Source organism: Pecten maximus, chromosome 9, assembly GCF_902652985.1.
Source record: "Pecten maximus chromosome 9, xPecMax1.1, whole genome shotgun sequence".
In the NCBI taxonomy this organism is placed as follows: Eukaryota; Metazoa; Mollusca; class Bivalvia; order Pectinida; family Pectinidae; genus Pecten; species Pecten maximus.
Window position 1 is genome coordinate 81,327 of NC_047023.1, and position 24,631 is coordinate 105,957.

Here is a 24,631-nt window from a genome sequence, read left to right on the forward strand (position 1 = left end):
TAAATTTTGTTTTATCCCTATTGACCCTTAACTTTCAGAGTGTACAATATTCACTAAATGCATCAAGCCGATTTTATAAGCCAGTAGGATTATCAGAAAATAAGATTGCGTCATCTGCATATTTAAGAATAAAAAAAGATACATTTTTTGAAGTTTACTTTCAAATTTATTGCTGAGGCATTCAATGCGATGTGATAAAAATCTTCTAAATCGTTAAGATACAGACTACAAATTTTCCTCTTGTCTCAATCCGATATCACGTGGGGAAAAACCTTGATTGTTTACCATTTAAATTGATTTTAGACTTAATTCCTTGATATATATTATAAATAACAGTGTACATCTTACCATGAATGTGGCTGATTAATAATGTACTCTACATACCGTTTCTCCAAACTTTATCAAACGCTTTCTCGTCAATAAATACACAAGAAAGTCTTTCTTTCACCATAATTATTTCTTAGTAAAATTGAAGAGTGAAATACATAGATGTTATCAAGCGTTGAGTACTTCCTTCGGAAGTCAGCTTGATTTTCCGATATAACTCTATATTCTTCGGAGTACAGTTGATATACCCGTAAATAACTTTCCTAGACAGCTAACTGTTGTTATAAGTCTATAGTTTTAGGGTCATTTAATATAGATATAATATAATATACCCGTAAATAACTTTCCTAGACAGCTAACTGTTGTTATAGGTCTATAGTTTTAAGGGTCATTTAATATATATAGATATAATATAATGTACCTGTAAATAACTTTCCTAGACAGCTAACTGTTGTTATAAGTCTATAGTTTTAGGGTCATTTAATATAGATATAATATAATATACCCGTAAATAACTTTCCTTGACAGCTAGCAATTGTTATAGGTCTATAGTTTTATTGGTCATTTACTGAACCTTTGTCCTTATATATTGGGGTTATAGAACCCGCTAGCCATTGTTCTGGAATCTTACAACTATTAAAAATGAAATTAAATAGTTTAACATAGAGATTTATTATTTTAGGAGCAGAATACTTGATAAATTCATTTGTCATTTTATCCCAAGCACATGCTTTATTAGGTTTTAGAAGCTTGATAGCTCTTTCAACTTCTTGCCTACTTATAATATCGTTTATTACATAGTTACAACCTCAATTAGATCATGTTTATGTCCAACATCACACTAAATAGTTAAAAACGGTATCCAATGAAAACTGTGTTTTACTTTTGTTCTTAATACAATTGTTGGGCAGTTTCCACTAATCCTTAGGATTACTATTTCGTATTACAAATGTATTAATGCCCTCATATGGCGCCTGTGTGCATATATACATTTATTCATAGTTTGTTTTCTGTATGATTTTCAGTTGTTTTATTTTTGTATAAAAAGTGATCATTTCTATGACGTCTTGATTGGTTTTAATGGCGACGATAATTCTTTTTAACTCAAATACATTCTCTATTAAACCGGAGTTTCGTCTTTTCATTTCTATTAAAATTACAGTTAAAATAAATTTTCCGTGTACCTAGGATGGACAACATATCAAGTGAAATAGAAACTCGCTTGGGATTCTATTTTATTTATTTAACTATTTATTTGTTTATTTATTTCACTTAAATTAAAGTTATATTTTTGCAAGGTAAACATGCATTTCACTTAAACAATTTGTTCACAGCAGTAAAAAAAGCAACAAGCATGATGTACAACGTTTTAAAGCTTTAACAATTAGATATCAAATCATATAAAATTAATTGTACATAGGCTTGCTGTGTAACCAAGGACCCGCGCTAGTTGCTGACCGTTGATTTGCCATCGTTGATACGAATTTTCACATGCGAGTCTAATTAGCTGTTGAGTTACAATTGGAAAACCGGCGTTATTTTAGAACCGTTGTGGACAGGAGATATACCGATCACACATACCTCTGTTCCCAGGTGGCGTATGTACGGGTAGCTGTATTATCAGGCGGTGTGTTTATCTACCTTTAGCTATAATACTCTTCATCAGATCTAACCCTGTACTGGTGGTCTGAACCTTTTAACAAGAAGTATCTTTCGGATGTGTATAATTCCAGAATATAAAATGCAACAAAGGCAAAGTCGACAATGTGCTAAATTGGTTGTACTTTTTTTCGCTTGTTTGGTAAGTATGAAGTGTATACATTTTACAACATGTATAACATGATATAGACGGGGAGTATCGTATGTAGTGATATAGACGGGGATTGATATAGACGGGGAGTGATATAGACGGGGAGTGTTGTATGTAGTGATATAGACGGGGAGTGTTGTATGTAGTGATATAGACGGGGAGTGTTGTATGTAGTGATATAGACGGGGAGTGATATAGACGGGGAGTGATATAGACGGGGAGTGTTGTATGTAGTGATATAGACGGGGAGTATCGTATGTAATGATATAGACGGGGTGTATTGTATGTAGTGATATAGACGGGGAGTGTTGTATGTAGTGATATAGACGGGGTGTATTGTATGTAGTGATATAGACGGGGAGTGATATAGACGGGGAGTGATATAGACGGGGAGTGTTGTATGTAGTGATATAGACGGGGAGTATCGTATGTAATGATATAGACGGGGAGTGTTGTATGTAGTGATATAGACAGGGAGTATCGTATGTAGTGATATAGACGGGGAGTGTCGTATGCAGTGATATAGACGGGGAGTATCGTATGTAGTGATATAGACGGGGAGTATCGTATGTAGTGATATAGACGGGGAGTATTGTATGTAGTTATATAGACGGGGAGTGATATAGACGGGGAGTATTGTATGTAATGATATAGACAGGGAGTATCGTATGTAGTGATATAGACGGGGAATATCGTATGTAGTGATATAGACGGGGAGTATTGTATTTAGTGATATAGACGGGGAGTATCGTATGTATTGATATAGACGGGGAGTGATATAGACGGGGAGTGATATAGTCGGGGAGTGATATAGACGGGGAATATCGTATGTAGTGATATAGACGGGGAATATCGTATGTAGTGATATAGACGGGGAGTGATATAGACGGGGAATATCGTATGTAGTGATATAGACGGGGAGTGATATAGACGGGGAATATCGTATGTAGTGATATAGACGGGGAATATCGTATGTAGTGATATAGACGGGGAATATCGTATGTAGTGATATAGACGGGTAGTGATATAGACGGGGAATATCGTATGTAGTGATATAGACGGGTAGTGATATAGACGGGGTGTATTGTATGTAGTGATATAGACGGGGAGTATTGTATGTAGTGATATAGACGGGGAGTGATATAGACGGGGAATATCGTATGTAGTGATATAGACGGGGAATATCGTATGTAGTGATATAGACGGGGAATATCGTATGTAGTGATATAGACGGGTAGTGATATAGACGGGGAATATCGTATGTAGTGATATAGACGGGTAGTGATATAGACGGGGAATATCGTATGTAGTGATATAGACGGGTAGTATTGTATGTAGTGATATACACGGGGAGTGATATAGACGGGGTGTATTGTATGTAGTGATATAGACGGGGAGTATTGTATGTAGTGATATAGACGGGGAATATCGTATGTAGTGATATAGACGGGGAGTGATATAGACGGGGAATATCGTATGTAGTGATATAGACGGGGAGTGATATAGACGGGGAATATCGTATATAGTGATATAGACGGGGAATATCGTATGTAGTGATATAGACGGGGAATATCGTATGTAGTGATATAGACGGGTAGTGATATAGACGGGGAATATCGTATGTAGTGATATAGACGGGTAGTGATATAGACGGGGTGTATTGTATGTAGTGATATAGACGGGGTGTATTGTATGTAGTGATATAGACGGGGAGTATTGTATGTAGTGATATAGACGGGGAGTGATATAGACGGGGAATAGGTAGTGATATAGACGGGTAGTGATATAGACGGGGAATATCGTATGTAGTGATATAGACGGGTAGTGATATAGACGGGGAATATCGTATGTAGTGATATAGACGGGGAATATCGTATGTAGTGATATAGACGGGGAATATCGTATGTAGTGATATAGACGGGTAGTGATATAGACGGGGAATATCGTATGTAGTGATATAGACGGGTAGTGATATAGACGGGGTGTATTGTATGTAGTGATATAGACGGGGAGTATTGTATGTAGTGATATAGACGGGGAATATTGTATGTACTGATATAGACGGGGTGTATTGTATGTAGTGATATAGACGGGGAGTGTTGTATGTAGTGATATAGACGGGGAGTATCGTATGTACTGATATAGACGGGGTGTATTGTATGTAGTGATATAGACGGGGAGTGTTGTATGTAGTGATATAGACGGGGAGTATCGTATGTAGTGATATAGACGGGGTGTATTGTATGTAGTGATATAGACGGGGTGTATTGTATGTAGTGATATAGACGGGGAGTAGCGTATGTAGTGATATACACGAGGAGTGATATAGACGGGGAGTGATATAGACGAGGAGTATTGTATGTAGTGATATACACGGGGAGTGATATAGACGGGGAGTATCGTATGTAGTGATATAGACGGGGAGTGATATAGACGGGGACTATCGTATGTAGTGATATAGACGGGGACTATCGTATGTAGTGATATAGACGGGGAGTGTTGTATGTAGTGATATAGACGGGGAGTAGCGTATGTAGTGATATGGACGGGGTGTATTGTATGTAGTGATATAGACGATATGAGAGCTATATTGGCTGTATATTTATGAGAGCTATATTAGTTGTATATTCATGAGAGCTATATTGGTTGTATATTCATGAGAGCTATATTGGTTGTATATTCATGAGAGCTATATTGGTTGTATATTTATGAGAGCTATATTGGTTGTATATTCATGAGAGCTATATTGGTTGTATATTTATGAGAGCTTTATTGGTTGTATATTTATGAGAGCTATATTGGTTGTATATTCATGAGAGCTATATTGGTTGTATATTTATGAGAGCTATATTGGTTGTATATTCATGAGAGCTATATTGGTTGTATATTCATGAGAGCTATATTGGTTGTATATTGATAAGAGCTATATTGGTTGTATATTGATGAGAACTCTATTGGTTGTATATTCATGAGAGCTGTATTGGTTGTATATTCATGAGAGCTGTATTGGTTGTATATTCAAGTTTTTTTTCTGTCTTGGTATCAAACATACATATACTTGTTTTTACGGTCAGAATCACTCCCAGTTTTTAAGAAAGTGAGTCAGTTCATATCAGACATACCGATGTATGATAATTCGCCAGAAACCTTGTTACTGCACACGTCCTATAGAATCTATGGCTACTGCCCATTTTAATTGACTGTTTCCAACCAGATAATGATACATCATTGGTGAACTTCTCATCGCCCCCACTGGACATTCTTTGTTTTCTGTTGACCATTTATTAGAAATATGTGAGATAGTGGCGCTATAACATGGACTGTAACCCAAGAGACGACACAACGCCCGATAAGTTCCTGGTAACGGGTACATGTTACAAACATTTACGGGATCCCGGTGATGGCTACCTGTTCAGGAGAGGATCCCGGTGATGGTTACCTGTTCAGGAGAGGATCCCGGTGATTGTTACCTGTTCAGGAGAGGATCCCGGTGATGGTTACCTGTTCAGGAGAGGATCCCGGTGATGGTTACCTGTTCAGGAGAGGATCCCGGTGATGGTTACCTGTTCAGGAGAGGTTCCCGGTGATGGTTACCTCTTCAGGAGAGGATCCCGGTGATGGTTACCTCTTCAGGAGAGGTTCCCGGTGATGGTTACCTGTTCAGGAGAGGTTCCCGGTGATGGTTACCTGTTCAGGAGAGGTTCCCGGTGATGGTAACCTGTTCAGGAGAGGATCCCGGTGATGATTACCTCTTCAGGAGAGGTTCCCGGTGATGGTTACCTGTTCAGGAGAGGTTCCCGGTGATGGTTACCTGTTCAGGAGAGGTTCCCGGTGATGGTTACCTGTTCAGGAAAGGATCCCGGTGATGGTTACCTGTTCAGGAGAGATTCCCGGTGATGGTTACCTATTCAGGAGAGGTTCCCGGTGATGGTAACCTGTTCAGGAGAGGTTCCCGGTGATGGTTACCTGTTCAGGAGAGGTTCCCGGTGATGGTAACCTGTTCAGGAGAGGATCCCGGTGATGATTACCTCTTCAGGAGAGGTTCCCGGTGATGGTTACCTGTTCAGGAGAGGTTCCCGGTGATGGTTACCTGTTCAGGAGAGGTTCCCGGTGATGGTTACCTGTTCAGGAGAGGATCCCGGTGATGGTTACCTGTTCAGGAGAGGATCCCGGTGATGGTTACCTGTTCAGGAGAGGATCCCGGTGATGGTTACCTGTTCAGGAGAGGATCCCGGTGTCCCTACTTTAACGATTTATATTAATTATATATATCGTATACATTAATTAAGGAATATTTCAACCCCCTCCTCATTTTGACTTAATGAAGCAACCACATTTAATTTGTTTCATTGACCAGGTTAAAATCAAAATGCGCTAATTAAAATCAGTAAGTGCGCATGAGCCCTCGCTTGTGCCTGATCCTATAACCCAGTACACAGTCTACCAAGTAGACCTCACTGGCCTCTTTAGTAGGAATGATTCGGTGTTACAATTACATACATGAGGACATCAGAGTTTTGGAGAAAGTGAATAGGAATTTCTCTAGGTCTACATAACAGACATAATACGCATTGAGATGCACGATGAGATTTTCGGCAAATAACACCGGTAAAAATCCCTACTATCGATTAACATTCAATGAATGTGCCTTTACATTTAATCGGTGGGTTGTAAGGCTCGTATCAAAATCACAACCAAAGCCTTAACATGTTTCGTACAGATGACTGTCAAGTTCGAATCGAAGCGGAAAACAATCGTAGTTATTCGTCAGCACAGCTGTCAGAGGTTTTTAATTTCAATCATTTCAATTAAACCTTGCATGTTAGTTTACTTTGTTTTATGGTAAATGTATTGTATAATCGTACTTTGATGTTTAATAATATTGTTTGATCATCCTTTAAGGACGGGTTATTTTCAACAACAAAAAACCCATCAGACTTGTACAAATTCTGGTAACTTTAGTTCAAATTGATTCAGTCATTCAATAAACTATCGAATGTTTTTGTGATGCCGGTTGGTAAATACGCATTTTATTGGTCTTATACATACATTGAACCCAAGCAGATTAGGTCCGTTTCGGAATCCTTATGTATTTACTTTGTCAATATTTTCTGTTAATCAACAAGTTAAGCTATTACTTTACCTAAATGTTTGACACCTATTTACCAAGAACCGCGTCTATTAGGCACCCTGTTGACAATTTGCTTTTAAACTTGACGGAGCGAGTCAAGTGCTATTAATCCAAAGTCGATATAGCGACACAAGCTGTGGTCAGTTCTAGTGAAGGCGAATCATGTGTGGAGGTCGTGTGTTCGAGGATTCAGAGTCGCTTAGATTTAGGACATTACCGTCGGTTTAACCCAAGTTATTAATGCTGGTGGTTATAATATAAAACTGCTGGTGAAATAAGTTAACGAACTACTGCGTTTCAGCACGGATAACAAAATTATATCAGTTTGAATTGTTTTGGTGATACAGTTGTGTGATCGCACAACGTTCCAAAAACATCGTGAGCACAACTGTGCGATGTAAACCGCACAGCTAACGATAGGGTTATAAATATTACGAAATAACTAGTTATACGAAAAGATATACAAACGAATTAAAATTATGATATAAGATGGTCGCTTTTATATGCACGTGCTGCATAACAATTGTTTTCATTCATGGAACAAGTATGACCTGTTAATGTTTGCCATTTAAGAACCGTCATTTTGTCTCGCAAGTATTCGTGATGTTTTCGACGGCCTGGTGATACATCTACATGTACATGCATGCACCAGAATGGTAGAAGGACACCACTAAGATTATTTATCTTCCTTAATACATAAACTACATATATTATGTATTTTTAAACACAACAGAAATGTTTCTATTCAAAACAAGTCATTTTATCTGTTATTTAGTTCTACATGTATTAAATAGCCTGTATATAATCTCGCCGAATACACATTTCTTTCTGCGTCGTAAAATGTTAATCGTTGTATATCTTTTACAATCGTTCCACACGTTTAAATAATTAGATAACGCATTCCTCTTTTTATATCTACCACGATACATATCGCACATGTACCGTTCCAATCGCCCATCGTGCGCACATTTTCCTGCACGATCCGTATCGCACATATCGCACATCGTGCAGATATCGTGCGCACATCGCACATCGTGGAGCGTTGTGCGATCACATAAGTGTAATAAGACTGCATTTGAATCAGGAATATAATTTTATTAATGTGTCATTTGAAAAGATATATCCACTTTTTCAGCTTGCATTCAATCTAAACTTTGTTTCGTTTTTAACTGTAGATCTGCATTTTGCATTTACCGCTACATTGACCCATCACATACTTCATCTTGATCAGTAACGCCACCTGTTATATCCGGGGCCAAAAGAGCCTTGATATATAACCCGGCATGAACTGACTGTTCCTTATGTGTCCCCGAAACTTATATAAATTTAAGAGTTAAGGGTAAGGGTTAGGATTATTACAAAACAGTTATTGCCTTTTGTGTTCGGTGTACACGAGACTATTATATACGGACCTGGTCAAGAGATTGCTCACCGCGGCCTGTGGCCTCGATGAACAAACTCTTAACCAGGTTCGTATAGTCTCGTGTACACCTCCACAAAATGCAATAATTGTATTGTATATCCAGGACGTTACATTGTATACCCGGACAATAAATTGTATATCCAGGACGTTACATTGTATACCCGGACAATAAATTGTATCTCCAGGACGTTACATTGTATACCGGGACAATAAATTGTATATCAGGACGTTACACTGTATACCCGGACAATACATTGTATATCCAGGACGTTACACTGTATACCCGGACAATACATTGTATATCCAGATCCCGGACAATAAATTGTATATCCAGGACGTTACACTGTATACCCGGACAATAAATTGTATATCCAGGACGTTACATTGTATACGCGGACAATAAATTGTATATCAAGGACGTTATACTGTATACCCGGACAATACATTGTATATCCAGGACGTTACATTGTATACCCGGACAATAAATTGTATATCCAGGACGTTACACTGTATACCCGGACAATAAATTGTATATCCAGGACGTTACATTGTATACCCGGCCAATAAATTGTATATCCAGGACGTTACATTGTATACCCGGACAATAAATTGTATATCCAGGACGTTACATTGTATACCCGGACAATAAATTGTATATCAAGGACGTTATATTGTATACCCGGACACTATATTGTATATCCGGGACGTTACATTGTATACCCGGACAATAAATTGTATATCCAGGACGTTACATTGTATACCCGGACAATAAATTGTACATCCAGGACGTTATATTGTATACCCGGACAATAAATTGTATATCCAGGACGTTACATTGTATACCCAGACAATAAATTGTATATCAAGGACGTTACATTGTATACCCGGACAATAAATTGTATATCCAGGATGTTACATTGTATACCCGGACAATAAATTGTATATCCAGGACGTTACATTGTATACCCAGACAATACATTGTATATCCAGGACGTTACATTGTATACTCGGACACTAAATTGTATATCAAGGACGTTACACTGTATACCCGGACACTACATTGTATATCAAGGACGTTATATTGTATACCCGGACAATACATTGTATATCCAGGACGTAACATTGTATACCCGGACAATAAATTGTATATCCAGGATGTTACATTGTATACCCGGACAATAAATTGTATATCCAGGACGTTACACTGTATACCCAGACAATACATTGTATATCCAGGACGTTACATTGTATACCCAGACAATACATTGTATATCCAGGACGTTATATTGTATACCCGGACAATACATTGTATATCCAGGACGTTACATTGTATACCCGGACAATAAATTGTATATCAAGGACGTTACACTGTATACCCGGATAATACATTGTATATCCAGGACGTTATATTGTATACCCGGACAATACATTGTATATCCAGGACGTAACATTGTATACCCGGACAATAAATTGTATATCCAGGACGTTACATTGTATACCCGGACAATACATTGTATATCAAGGACGTTACATTGTATACCCGGACAATAAATTGTATATCCAGGACGTTATATTGTATACCCGGACAATACATTGTATATCCAGGACGTGACATTGTATACCCGGACAATAAATTGTATATCCAGAATGTTACACTGTATACCCGGACAATAAATTGTATATCAAGGACGTTACATTGTATACCCGGACAATCAATTGTATACCCGGACAATCAATTGTATATCCAGGACGTTACATTGCATACCCGGACAATAAATTGTATATCCAGGACGTTACATTGTATATCTCGGACAATAAATTGTATATTAAGGACGTTACATTGTATACGCGGACAATAAATTGTATATCAAGAACGTTACATTGTATACCCGGACAATAGATTGTATATCCAAAACGTAACATTGTCTTCCCGGACAATAAATTGTATATCTAGGACGTTATACTGTATACCCGGACAATAAATTGTATATCAAAGACGTCACATTGTATACCCGGACAATAAATTGTATATCCAGGACGTTATATTGTCTTCCCGGACAATAAATTCTATATCCAGGACGTTACATTGTATACCCGGACAATAAATTCTATATCCAGGACGTTACATTGTATACCCGGACCACAGGGGCTTGGCACGATTTTCCAAATGATAGTCCATATATATATGTATATAGTATCAAGGGTAGTAACTACAAAGAGGGGGAAGACGAACGTATTTAAAAAAAAATAATTTGTCGTATTCTGCGGGTCAAAAATCTTAGTGACACATACATTACATTAAAGAGAAATGTTTTATCTTTCCAATGAGTTTTCGATGAACAAAATTGGCCAAGTATTATCCAAGTTATGACCTGACGAATTTGGAAATAGATACTGAAATGGCTAGGTCGGAATCTCCCTGTCCGGTTGAATAGTCGCCTCGCCTCTAATGGGTACCTCAATAACCATTCAGAAATCGAAAAATCGACGCTTGCAGCGGTATACAGTAACCATAACTATGTCAATACAGGATGTCGGTTGGTTATGTTATCCGTCATGTGCCGTAGCCAATTCCATATTACATCACCGAGCTTACCGTCAGCAAAAAGAACCGCCATCTTTCCCTAACCTTTCGTGACTTTGTTTATGTCGTTACAGTGGTGGTACAGCCAAGAAGCGTTCCGAATGAAGGGAAAGATGGTGGTTCTTTTTGCTGACGGTAAGCTCGGTGATGTAATATGGAATTGGCTACGGCACATGACTGATAACATAACCAACCGACATCCTATATTGACATAGTTATGGTTACTGTATACCGCTGCAAGCGTCGATTTTTCGATTTCTGAATGGTTATTGAGGTACCCATTAGAGGCGAGGCGACTATTCAACCGGACAGGGAGATTCCGACCTAGCCATTTCAGTATCTATTTCCGAATTCGTCAGGTCATAACTTGGATAATACTTGGCCAATTTTGTTCATCGAACACTCATTGGAAAGATAAAACATTTCTCTTTAATGTAATGTATGTGTCACTAAGATTTTTGACCCGCAGAATACGACAAATTATTTTTTTTTAAAATACGTTGGTCTTCCCCCTCTTTGTAGTTACTACCCTTGATACTATATACATATATATATGGACTATCATTTGGAAAATCGTGCCAAGCCCCTGTGACCCGGACAATAAATTCTATATCCAGGACGTTACATTGTATACCCGGACAATAAATTGTATATCCAGGACGTTACACTGTAAACCCAGACAATAAATTGTATATCCAGGACGTTATATTGTATACCCGGACAATAAATTGTATATCCAGGACGTTACATTGTATACCCGGAAAATAAATTGTATATCCAGGACGTTACATTGTATACCCGGACAATAAATTGTATATCCAGGACGTTACACTGTAAACCCAGACAATAAATTGTATATCCAGGACGTTATATTGTATACCCGGACAATAAATTGTATATCCAGGACGTTACATTGTATACCCGGACAATAAATTCTATATCCAGGACGTTACATTGTATACCCGGACAATAAATTCTATATCCAGGACGTTACATTGTATACCCGGACAATAAATTGTATATCCAGGACGTAACATTGTATACCCGGACAATAAATTGTATATCCAGGACGTTACATTGTATACCCGGACAATAAATTGTATATCCAGGACGTTACATTGTATACCCGGACAATAAATTGTATATCCAGGACGTAACATTGTATACCCGGACAATAAATTGTATATCCAGGACGTTACATTGTATACCCAGACAATAAATTGTATATCCAGGACGTTACATTGTATACCCGGACAATAAATTGTATATCCAGGACGTTACATTGTATACCCGGACAATAAATTGTATATCCAGGACGTTACATTGTATACCCGGACAATAAATTGTATATCCAGGACGTTACATTGTATACCCGGACAATAAATTGTATATCCAGGACGTTACATTGTATACCCGGACAATAAATTGTATATCCAGGACGTTACATTGTATACCCGGACAATAAATTGTATATCCAGGACGTTACATTGTATACCCGGACAATAAATTGTATATCCAGGACGTTACATTGTATACCCAGACAATAAATTGTATATCCATGACATTACATTGTATACCCGGACAATAAATTGTATATCCAGGACGTTACATTGTATACCCGGACAATAAATTGTATATCCAGGACGTAACATTGTATACCCGGACAATAAATTGTATATCCAGGACGTTACATTGTATACCCAGACAATAAATTGTATATCCAGGACGTTACATTGTATACCCGGACAATAAATTGTATATACTGGACGTTATATTGTATACCCAGACAATAAATTGTATATCCAGGACGTTACACTGTAAACCCGGACAATAAATTGTATATCAAGGACGTTACAATGTAAACCCGGACAATAAATTGTATATCAAGGACGTTAAATTGTATACCCGGACAATAAATTGTATATCAAGGACGTTACATTATATACGCGGACAATAAATTGTATATCAAGGACGTTACATTATATACCCGGACAATAAATTGTATATCCAGGACGTTACATTGTATACCCGGACAATAAATTGTATATCAAGGACGTTACACTGTAAACCCGGACAATAAATTGTATATCAAGGACGTTACAATGTAAACCCGGACAATAAATTGTATATCAAGGACGTTAAATTGTATACCCGGACAATAAATTGTATATCAAGGACGTTACATTATATACGCGGACAATAAATTGTATATCAAGGACGTTACATTATATACCCGGACAATAAATTGTATATCCAGGACGTTACATTGTATATCCCGGACAATAAATTGTATATCCAGGACGTTACATTGTATACCGGACAATTAATTGTATATCAAGGACGTTATATTGTATACCCGGACACTAAATTGTATATCAAGGACGTTACATTGTATACGCGGACAATAAATTGTATGTCAAGGACGTTACATTGTATACCCGGACAATAAATTGTATATCCAGGACGTTACATTGTATATCCCGGACAATAAATTGTATATCCAGGACGTTACATTGTATACCCGGACAATAAATAGTATATCCAGGACTTTACATTGTATACCCGGACAATAAATTGTATATCCAGGACGTTACATTGTATACCCGGACAATAAATTGTATATCAAGGACGTTACATTGTATACCTGGACAATAAATTGTATATCAAGGACGTTACATTGTATACCCGGACAATAAATTGCATATCCAGGACGTTACATTGTATAAACGGACAATAAATTGTATATCCAGGACGTTACATTGTATACCCGGACAATACATTGTATATCCAGATCCCGGACAATAAATTGTATATCAAGGACGTTACATTGTATACCCGGACAATAAATTGTATATCCAGGACGTTATATTGTATACCCGGACAATAAATTGTATATCAAGGACGTTACATTGTATACCCGGACAATAAATTGTATATCCAGGACGTTATATTGTATACCCGGACAATAAATTGTATATCCAGGACGTTACATTGTATACCCGGACAATACATTGTATATCCAGATCCCGGACAATAAATTGTATATCAAGGACGTTATATTGTATACCCGGACAATAAATTGTATATCCAGGACGTTACATTGTATACCCGGACAATAAATTGTACATCCAGGACGTTACATTGTATACTTGGACTATAGATTGTATATCCAGGACTTTAGATTGTAAATCCTGACAATACATTGTATATGTCCGATGTTATAGTGGATAAAAAATGTTCAATTGATCTTTGTATATTTTTTAGCGTTCACTGGTTAAATTATTTCAGGTAAACGTTGCCTCACCGTATGGCCAGTTTTATGTTGGCTTTCTTGGTTTCGCTAATCTGCAAAACCTGAACTACGCTGGCGAATGCTGTGATGGGCAGTTGACAGAAGCTGGCTGTTTGGACTTCTGTGATCTCATTTTTGAGGTTTCGGTGAAAGGCATTGATAGGTAAGATGTTATATATTGTAACACACCAGCAGAAACGTTATCTAAGTTAACTTGGTTGCATTTGTTTTACGGCTACGAAATGGCGGTCGTTATTAGATCCCTGAAATAGAGAGAAACCTTTTTTTTATATGCCTTAGGTGGTTCTATGGCGATCTTTATTCGTGAGCACTGTACTGTATGAGGTGTAGGTGACGTTGTGTATTGTAATACTGTACTGTATGAGGTGTACGTGTGTATTGTAATAATGTACTGTATGAGGTGTACGTGTGTATTGTAATACTGTACTGTATGAGGTGTACGTGTGCATTATAATACTGTACTGTATGAGATGTACGTGTGTATTATAATAATACTGTACTGTATGAAGTGTACGTGTGTATTATAATACTGTACTGTATGATGTGTACGTGTCTACTATAATACTGTACTGTATGAGGTGTACGTGTGTATTATAACACTGTACTGTATGAGGTGTACGTGTGTATTATAATAATACTGTACTGTATGAGGTGTACGTGTGTATTATAATACTGTACTGTATGAGGTGTACGTGTGTATTATAATACTGTACTGTATGAGGTGTACGTGTGTATTATAATTATACTGTACTGTATGAGGTGTACGTGTGTATTATAATTATACTGTACTGTATGAGGTGTACGTGTGTACTATAATACTGTACTGTATGAGGTGTACATGACTTTGTGTATTATAATAATACTGTACTGTATCAGGTGTACGTGTGTATTGTAATAATACTGTACTGTATCAGGTGTACGTGTGTATTATAATTATACTGTACTGTATCAGGTGTACGTGTATATAATAATAATACTGTACTGTATGAGGTGTACGTGTGTATTGTAATACTGTACTGTATGAGGTGTACATGACTTTGTGTATTATAATAATACTGTACTGTATGAGGTGTACGTGTGTATTGTAATAATACTGTACTGTATCAGGTGTACGTGTGTATTATAATAATACTGTACTGTATGAGGTGTACGTGTGTATTATAATACTGTACTGTATGAGGTGTACGTGTGTATTATAATAATACTGTACTGTATGAGGTGTACGTGTGTATTATAATACTGTACTGTATGAGATGTACGTGTATATTATAATTATACTGTACTGTATGAGGTGTACGTGTGTATTGTAATAATACTGTACTGTATGAGGTGTACGTGTGTATTATAATACTGTACTGTATGAGGTGTACGTGTGTATTGTAATAATACTGTACTGTATGAGGTGTACGTGTGTATTATAATAATACTGTACTGTATGAGGTGTACGTGTGTATTATAATACTGTACTGTATGAGGTGTACGTGTGTAAATATAATAATACTGTACTGTAGCAGGTGTACGTGGGTATTATAATAATACTGTACTGTATGAGATGTACGTGTGTATTATAATAATACTGTACTGTATGATGTGTACGTGTGTACTATAATACTGTACTGTATGAGGTGTACGTGTGTATTATAATACTGTACTGTATCAGGTGTACGTGTGTATTATAATACTGTACTGTATGAGGTGTACGTGTGTATTATAATACTGTACTGTATCAGGTGTACGTGTGTACTATAATACTGTACTGTATGAGATGTACGTGTGTATTGTAATACTGTACTGTATCAGGTGTCCGTGTGTATTGTAATACTGTACTGTATGAGGTGTACGTGTGTATTATAACACTGTACTGTATGAGGTGTACGTGTGTATTGTAATACTGTACTGTATGAGGTGTACGTGTGTATTATAATACTGTACTGTATCAGGTGTACGTGTGTACTATAATACTGTACTGTATGAGATGTACGTGTGTATTGTAATACTGTACTGTATGAGGTGTACGTGTGTATTGTAATACTGTACTGTATGAGGTGTACGTGTGTACTATAATACTGTACTGTATGATGTGTACGTGTGTATTATAATTATACTGTACTGTATGAGGTGTACGTGTGTATTGTAATACTGTACTGTATCAGGTGTACGTGTGTATTGTAATACTGTACTGTATCAGGTTTACGTGTGTACTAAAATACTGTACTGTATGAGGTGTACGTGTGTATTATAATACTGTACTGTATGAGGTGTACGTGTGTATTGTAACACTGTACTGTATGAGATGTACGTGTGTATTGTAATACTGTACTGTATGAGGTGTACGTCTGTACTATAACACTGTACTGTATGAGGTGTACGTGTGTATTATAATACTGTACTGTATGAGGTGAACGTGTGTATTATAATTATACTGTACTGTATCAGGTGTACGTGTGTATTGTAATACTGTACTGTATGAGGTGTACGTGTGTATTGTAATAATACTGTACTGTATCAGGTGTACGTGTGTATTATAATAATACTGTACTGTATGAGGTGTACGTGTGTATTATAATACTGTACTGTATGAGGTGTACGTGTGTATTGTAATACTGTACTGTATCAGGTGTACGTGTGTATTGTAATACTGTACTGTATCAGGTGTACGTGTGTATTGTAATAATACTGTACTGTATCAGGTGTACGTGTGTATTATAATAATACTGTACTGTATGAGGTGTACGTGGGTATTATAATAATACTGTACTGTATGAGGTGTACGTGTGTATTATAATAATACTGTACTGTATGATGTGTACGTGTGTATTATAATACTGTACTGTATGAGGTGTACGTGTGTATTATGATAAAACTGTACTGTATGATGTGTACGTGTGTACTATAATACTGTACTGTATGAGGTGTACGTGTGTATTATAATACTGTACTGTATGAGGTGTACGTGGATATTATAATAATACTGTACTGTATGAGGTGTACGTGTGTATTATAATAATACTGTACTGTATGAGATGTACGTGTGTATTATAATACTGTACTGTATGAGGTGTACGTGTGTATTATAATAACACTGTACTGTATGATGTGTACGTGTGTACTATAATACTGTACTGTATGAGGTGTACGTGTGTATTATAATACTGTACTGTATCAGGTGTACGTGTGTACTATAATACTGTACTGTAGCAGGTGTACGTGTGTATTATAATACTGTACTGTATCAGGTGTACGTGTGTATTATAATAATACTGTACTGTATGATGTGTACGTGTGTACTATAATACTGTACTGTATGAGGTGAACGTGTGTATTATAATACTGTACTGTATCAGGTGTACGTGTGTACTATAATACTGTACTGTATGAGATGTACGTGTGTATTGTAATACTGTACTGTATGAGGTGTACGTGTGTATTGTAATACTGTACTGTATGAGGTGTACGTGTGTATTATAATACCGTACTGTATCAGGTGTACGTGTGTATTGTAATACTGTACTGTATGAGGTGTACGTGTGTATTATAACACTGTACTGTATGAGGTGTACGTGTGTATTATAATACTGTACTGTATGATGTGTACGTGTGTATTATAATACTGTACTGTATGAGGTGTACGTGTGTATTATAATACTGTACTGTATGAGGTGTACGTGTGTATTGTAATACTGTACTGTATGAGGTGTACGTGTGTATTATAATACTGTACTGTATGAGGTGTACGTGTGTATTATAATACTGTACTGTATCAGGTGTACGTGTGTATTATAATACTGTACTGTATGAGGTGTACGTGTGCATTATAATACTGTACTGTATCAGGTGTACGTGTGTATTATAATACTGTACTGTATGAGGTGTACGTGTGTATTATAATACTGTACTGTACGAGGTGTACGTCTGTACTATAACACTGTACTGTATGATGTGTACGTGTGTATTATAATACTGTACTGTATGAGGTGTACGTGTGTATTATGATAAAACTGTACTGTATGATGTGTACGTGTGTACTATAATACTGTACTGTATGAGGTGTACGTGTGTATTATAATACTGTACTGTATGAGGTGTACGTGGATATTATAATAATACTGTACTGTATGAGGTGTACGTGTGTATTATAATAATACTGTACTGTATGAGATGTACGTGTGTATTATAATACTGTACTGTATGAGGTGTACGTGTGTATTATAATAACACTGTACTGTATGATGTGTACGTGTGTACTATAATACTGTACTGTATGAGGTGTACGTGTGTATTATAATACTGTACTGTATCAGGTGTACGTGTGTACTATAATACTGTACTGTATCAGGTGTACGTGTGTATTATAATACTGTACTGTATCAGGTGTACGTGTGTATTATAATAATACTGTACTGTATGATGTGTACGTGTGTACTATAATACTGTACTGTATGAGGTGAACGTGTGTATTATAATACTGTACTGTATCAGGTGTACGTGTGTACTATAATACTGTACTGTATGAGATGTACGTGTGTATTGTAATACTGTACTGTATGAGGTGTACGTGTGTATTGTAATACTGTACTGTATGAGGTGTACGTGTGTATTATAATACTGTACTGTATCAGGTGTACGTGTGTATTGTAATACTGTACTGTATGAGGTGTACGTGTGTATTATAACACTGTACTGTATGAGGTGTACGTGTGTATTATAATACTGTACTGTATGATGTGTACGTGTGTATTATAATACTGTACTGTATGAGGTGTACGTGTGTATTATAATACTGTACTGTATGAGGTGTACGTGTGTATTGTAATACTGTACTGTATGAGGTGTACGTGTGTATTATAATACTGTACTGTATGAGGTGTACGTGTGTATTATAATACTGTACTGTATCAGGTGTACGTGTGTATTATAATACTGTACTGTATGAGGTGTACGTGTGCATTATAATACTGTACTGTATCAGGTGTACGTGTGTATTATAATACTGTACTGTATGAGGTGTACGTGTGTATTATAATACTGTACTGTACGAGGTGTACGTGTGTACTATAATACTGTACTGTATGAGGTGTACGTGTGTATTATAATACTGTACTGTACGAGGTGTACGTGTGTACTATAATACTGTACTGTATGAGGTGTACGTGTGTATTATAATTATACTGTACTGTATGAGATGTACGTGTGTATTGTAATACTGTACTGTATGAGGTGTACGTGTGTATTATAATTATACTGTACTGTATGAGGTGTACGTGTGTATTATAATACTGTACTGTATGAGGTGTACGTGTGTACTATAATACTGTACTGTATGAGGTGTACGTGTGTATTATAATACTGTACTGTATGAGGTGTACGTGTGTACTATAATACTGTACTGGATGAGGTGTACGTGTGTATTATAATAATACTGTACTGTATGAGGTGTACGTGTGTACTATAATACTGTACTGTATGATATGTACGTGTGTATTATAATACCGTACTGTATCAGGTGTACGTGTGTATTGTAATACTGTACTGTATGAGGTGTACGTGTGTATTATAACACTGTACTGTATGAGGTGTACGTGTGTATTATAATACTGTACTGTATGATGTGTACGTGTGTATTATAATAATGTACTGTATGAGGTGTACGTGTGTATTATAATACTGTACTGTATGAGGTGTACGTGTGTACTATAATACTGTACTGTATGAGGTGTACGTGTGTATTATAATAATACTGTACTGTATGAGGTGTACGTGTGTATTATAATACTGTACTGTATGAGGTGTACGTGTGCATTATAATACTGTACTGTATGAGGTGTACGTGTGTATTATAATACTGTACTGTATGAGGTGTACGTGTGTATTATAATAATACTGTACTGTATGAGGTGTACGTGTGTATTATAATACTGTACTGTATGAGGTGTACGTGTGTATTATAATAATACTGTACTGTATGAGGTGTACGTGTGTATTATAATAATACTGTACTGTATGAGATGTACGTGTGTATTATAATAATACTGTACTGTATGAGATGTACGTGTGTATTATAATACTGTACTGTATCAGGTGTACGTGTGTACTATAATACTGTACTGTATCAGGTGTCCGTGTGTACTATAATACTGTACTGTTTGAGGTGTACGTGTGTACTATAATACTGTACTGTATGAGGTGTACGTGTGTACTATAATACTGTACTGTATGAGATGTACGTGTGTATTGTAATACTGTACTGTATGAGGTGTACGTGTGTACTATAATACTGTACTGTATGATGTGTACGTGTGTACTATAATACTGTACTGTGTGAGGTGTACGTGTGTACTATAATACTGTACTGTATCAGGTGTACGTGTGTACTATAATACTGTACTGTATCAGGTGTACGTGTGTACTATAATACTGTACTGTATCAGGTGTACGTGTGTACTATAATACTGTACTGTATGAGGTGTACGTGTGTATTGTAATAATGTACTGTATGAGGTGTACGTGTGTATTGTAATACTGTACTGTATGAGGTGTACGTGTGCATTATAATACTGTACTGTATGAGGTGTACGTGTGTATTATAATAATACTGTACTGTATGAGGTGTACGTGTGTATTATAATACTGTACTGTATCAGGTGTACGTGTGTATTGTAATACTGTACTGTATCAGGTGTACGTGTGTACTATAATACTGTACTGTATGATGTGTACGTGTGTATTGTAATACTGTACTGTATCAGGTGTACGTGTGTACTATAATACTGTACTGTATGAGGTGTACGTGTGTATTGTAATACTGTACTGTATGAGGTGTACGTGTGTATTGTAATACTGTACTGTTTGAGGTGTACGTGTTTACTATAATACTGTACTGTTTGACGTGTTAGTGACGTTGTCGTTGTGTACTATAATACTGTAATGTTTGACGTGTTAGGGACGTTGTCGTTGTGTACTATAATACTGTAATGTTTGACGTGTTAGTGACGTTGTCGTTTTGTACTATAACACTGTAATGTTTGACGTGTTAGTGACGTTGTCGTTGTGTACTATCATACTGTACTGTTTGACGTGTTAGGGACGTTGTCGTTTTGTACTATAATACTGTACTGTTTGACGTGTTAGGGACGTTGTCGTTGTGTACTATAATACTGTAATGTTTGACGTGTTAGGGACGTTGTCGTTGTGTACTATAATACTGTACTGTTTGACGTGTTAGGGACGTTGTCGTTGTGTACTATCATACTGTAATGTTTGACGTGTTAGTGACGTTGTCGTTGTGTACTATAATACTGTACTGTTTGACGTGTTATTGACGTTGTCGTTGTGTACTATAATACTGTAATGTTTGACGTGTTAGGGACGTTGTGTACTATAATACTGTACTGTTTGACGTGTTAGTGACGTTGTCGTTGTGTACTATAATACTGTAATGTTTGACGTGTTAGGGACGTTGTCGTTGTGTACTATAATACTGTACTGTTTGACGTGTTAGTGACGTTGTCGTTGTGTACTATAATACTGTAATGTTTGACGTGTTAGTGACGTTGTCGTTGTGTACTATAATACTGTACTGTTTGACGTGTTAGTGACGTTGTCGTTGTGTACTATAATACTGTAATGTTTGACGTGTTAGGGACGTTGTCGTTGTGTACTATAATACTGTACTGTTTGACGTGTTAGGGACGTTGTCGTTGTGTACTATAATACTGTACTGTTTTATGTATTAGGGACGTTGTGTACTATAATACTGTAATGTTTGACGTGTTAGGGACGTTGTCGTTGTGTACTATAATACTGTAATGTTTGACGTGTTAGGGACGTTGTCGTTGTGTACTATAATACTGTACTGTTTGACGTGTTATTGACGTTGTCGTTGTGTACTATAATACTGTACTGTTTGACGTGTTATTGACGTTGTCGTTGTGTACTATAATACTGTACTGTTTGACGTGTTAGGGACGTTGTCGTTGTGTACTATAATACTGTACTGTTTGACGTGTTAGGGACGTTGTCGTTGTGTACTATAATACTGTAATGTTTGACGTGTTAGTGACGTTGTCGTTATGTACTATAATACTGTACTGTTTGACGTGTTAGGGACGTTGTCGTTGTGTACTATAACACTGTAATGTTTGACGTGTTAGTGACGTTGTGTACTATAATACTGTAATGTTTGACGTGTTAGGGACGTTGTCGTTGTGTACTATAATACTGTACTGTTTCACGTGTTAGGGACGTTGTCGTTTTGTACTATAATACTGTAATGTTTGACGCGTTAGGAACGTTGTCGTTGTGGACTATAATACTGTAATGTTTGACGCGTTAGGGACGTTGTCGTTGTGTACTATAATACTGTAATGTTTGACGTGTTAGGGACGTTGTCGTTGTGTACTATAATACTGTACTGTTTGACGTGTTAGGGACGTTGTGTACTATAATACTGTACTGTTTGACGTGTTAGGGACGTTGTCGTTCTGTACTATAATACTGTAATGTTTGACGTGTTAGGAACGTTGTCGTTGTGTACTATAATACTGTAATGTTTGACGTGTTAGGGACGTTGTCGTTTTGTACTATAATACTGTAATGTTTGACGTGTTAGGAACGTTGTCGTTGTGTACTATAATACTGTACTGTTTGACGTGTTAGGGACGTTGTCGTTCTGTACTATAATACTGTAATGTTTGACGTGTTAGGAACGTTGTCGTTGTGTACTATAATACTGTAATGTTTGACGTGTTAGGGACGTTGTCGTTGTGTACTATAATACTGTAATGTTTGACGTGTTAGGGACGTTGTCGTTGTGTACTATAATACTGTACTGTTTGACGTGTTAGGGACGTTATCGTTCTGTACTATAATACTGTAATGTTTGACGTGTTTGGGACGTTGTCGTTGTGTACTATAATACTGTAATGTTTGACGTGTTAGGGACGTTGTCGTTGTGTACTATAATACTGTACTGTTTGACGTGTTAGGGACGTTGTCGTTGTGTACTATAACACTGTAATGTTTGACGTGTTATTGACGTTGTCGTTGTGTACTATAATACTGTACTGTTTGACGTGTTAGGGACGTTGTCGTTTTGTACTATAATACTGTAATGTTTGACGTGTTATTGACGTTGTCGTTGTGTACTATAATACTGTACTGTTTGACGTGTTAGGGACGTTGTGTACTATAATACTGTACTGTTTGACGTGTTAGGAACGTTGTCGTTCTGTACTATAATACTGTAATGTTTGACGTGTTAGGGACGTTGTCGTTGTGTACTATAATACTGTAATGTTTGACGTGTTATTGACGTTGTCGTTGTGTACTATAATACTGTACTGTTTGACGTGTTAGGGACGTTGTCGTTGTGTACTATAATACTGTAATGTTTGACGTGTTATTGACGTTGTCGTTGTGTACTATAATACTGTAATGTTTGACGTGTTAGGGACGTTGTCGTTGTGTACTATAATACTGTACTGTTTGACGTGTTATTGACGTTGTCGTTGTGTACTATATCACTGTAATGTTTGACGTGTTAGGGACGTTGTCGTTGTGTACTATATCACTGTAATGTTTGACGTGTTATTGACGTTGTCGTTGTGTACTATAATACTGTACTGTTTGACGTGTTAGGGACGTTGTCCTTTTGTACTATAATACTGTACTGTTTGACGTGTTAGGGACGTTGTGTACTATAATACTGTACTGTTTGACGTGTTAGGGACGTTGTCGTTCTGTACTATAATACTGTACTGTTTGACGTGTTAGGGACGTTATCGTTGTGTAATATAACACTGTAATGTTTGACGTGTTATTGACGTTGTCGTTGTGTACTATAATACTGTACTGTTTGACGTGTTCGGGACGTTGTGTACTATAATACTGTACTGTTTGACGTGTTAGGGACGTTGTCGTTGTGTACTATAATACTGTACTGTTTGACGTGTTAGGGACGTTGTCGTTCTGTACTATAATACTGTAATGTTTGACGTGTTAGTGACGTTGTCGTTGTGTACTATAATACTGTAATGTTTGACGTG

At 36.8% G+C, this 24,631-nt stretch overlaps 1 protein-coding gene across 1 annotated transcript in view; it reads left to right on the plus strand.

The window, feature by feature from the left end:
* Positions 1-2,019: 2,019 nt before the first annotated feature.
* Positions 2,020-24,631, plus strand: part of LOC117334980 — a 47,341-nt gene continuing 24,729 nt past the window's right edge. Inside the window, exons 1-2 of the mRNA XM_033894860.1 lie at positions 2,020-2,128; positions 14,564-14,730. Of these exons, the coding sequence (XP_033750751.1) occupies positions 2,045-2,128; positions 14,564-14,730 (251 nt within the window). The 5' untranslated portion in view covers positions 2,020-2,044. The remainder of the gene's footprint in view (positions 2,129-14,563; positions 14,731-24,631) is intronic.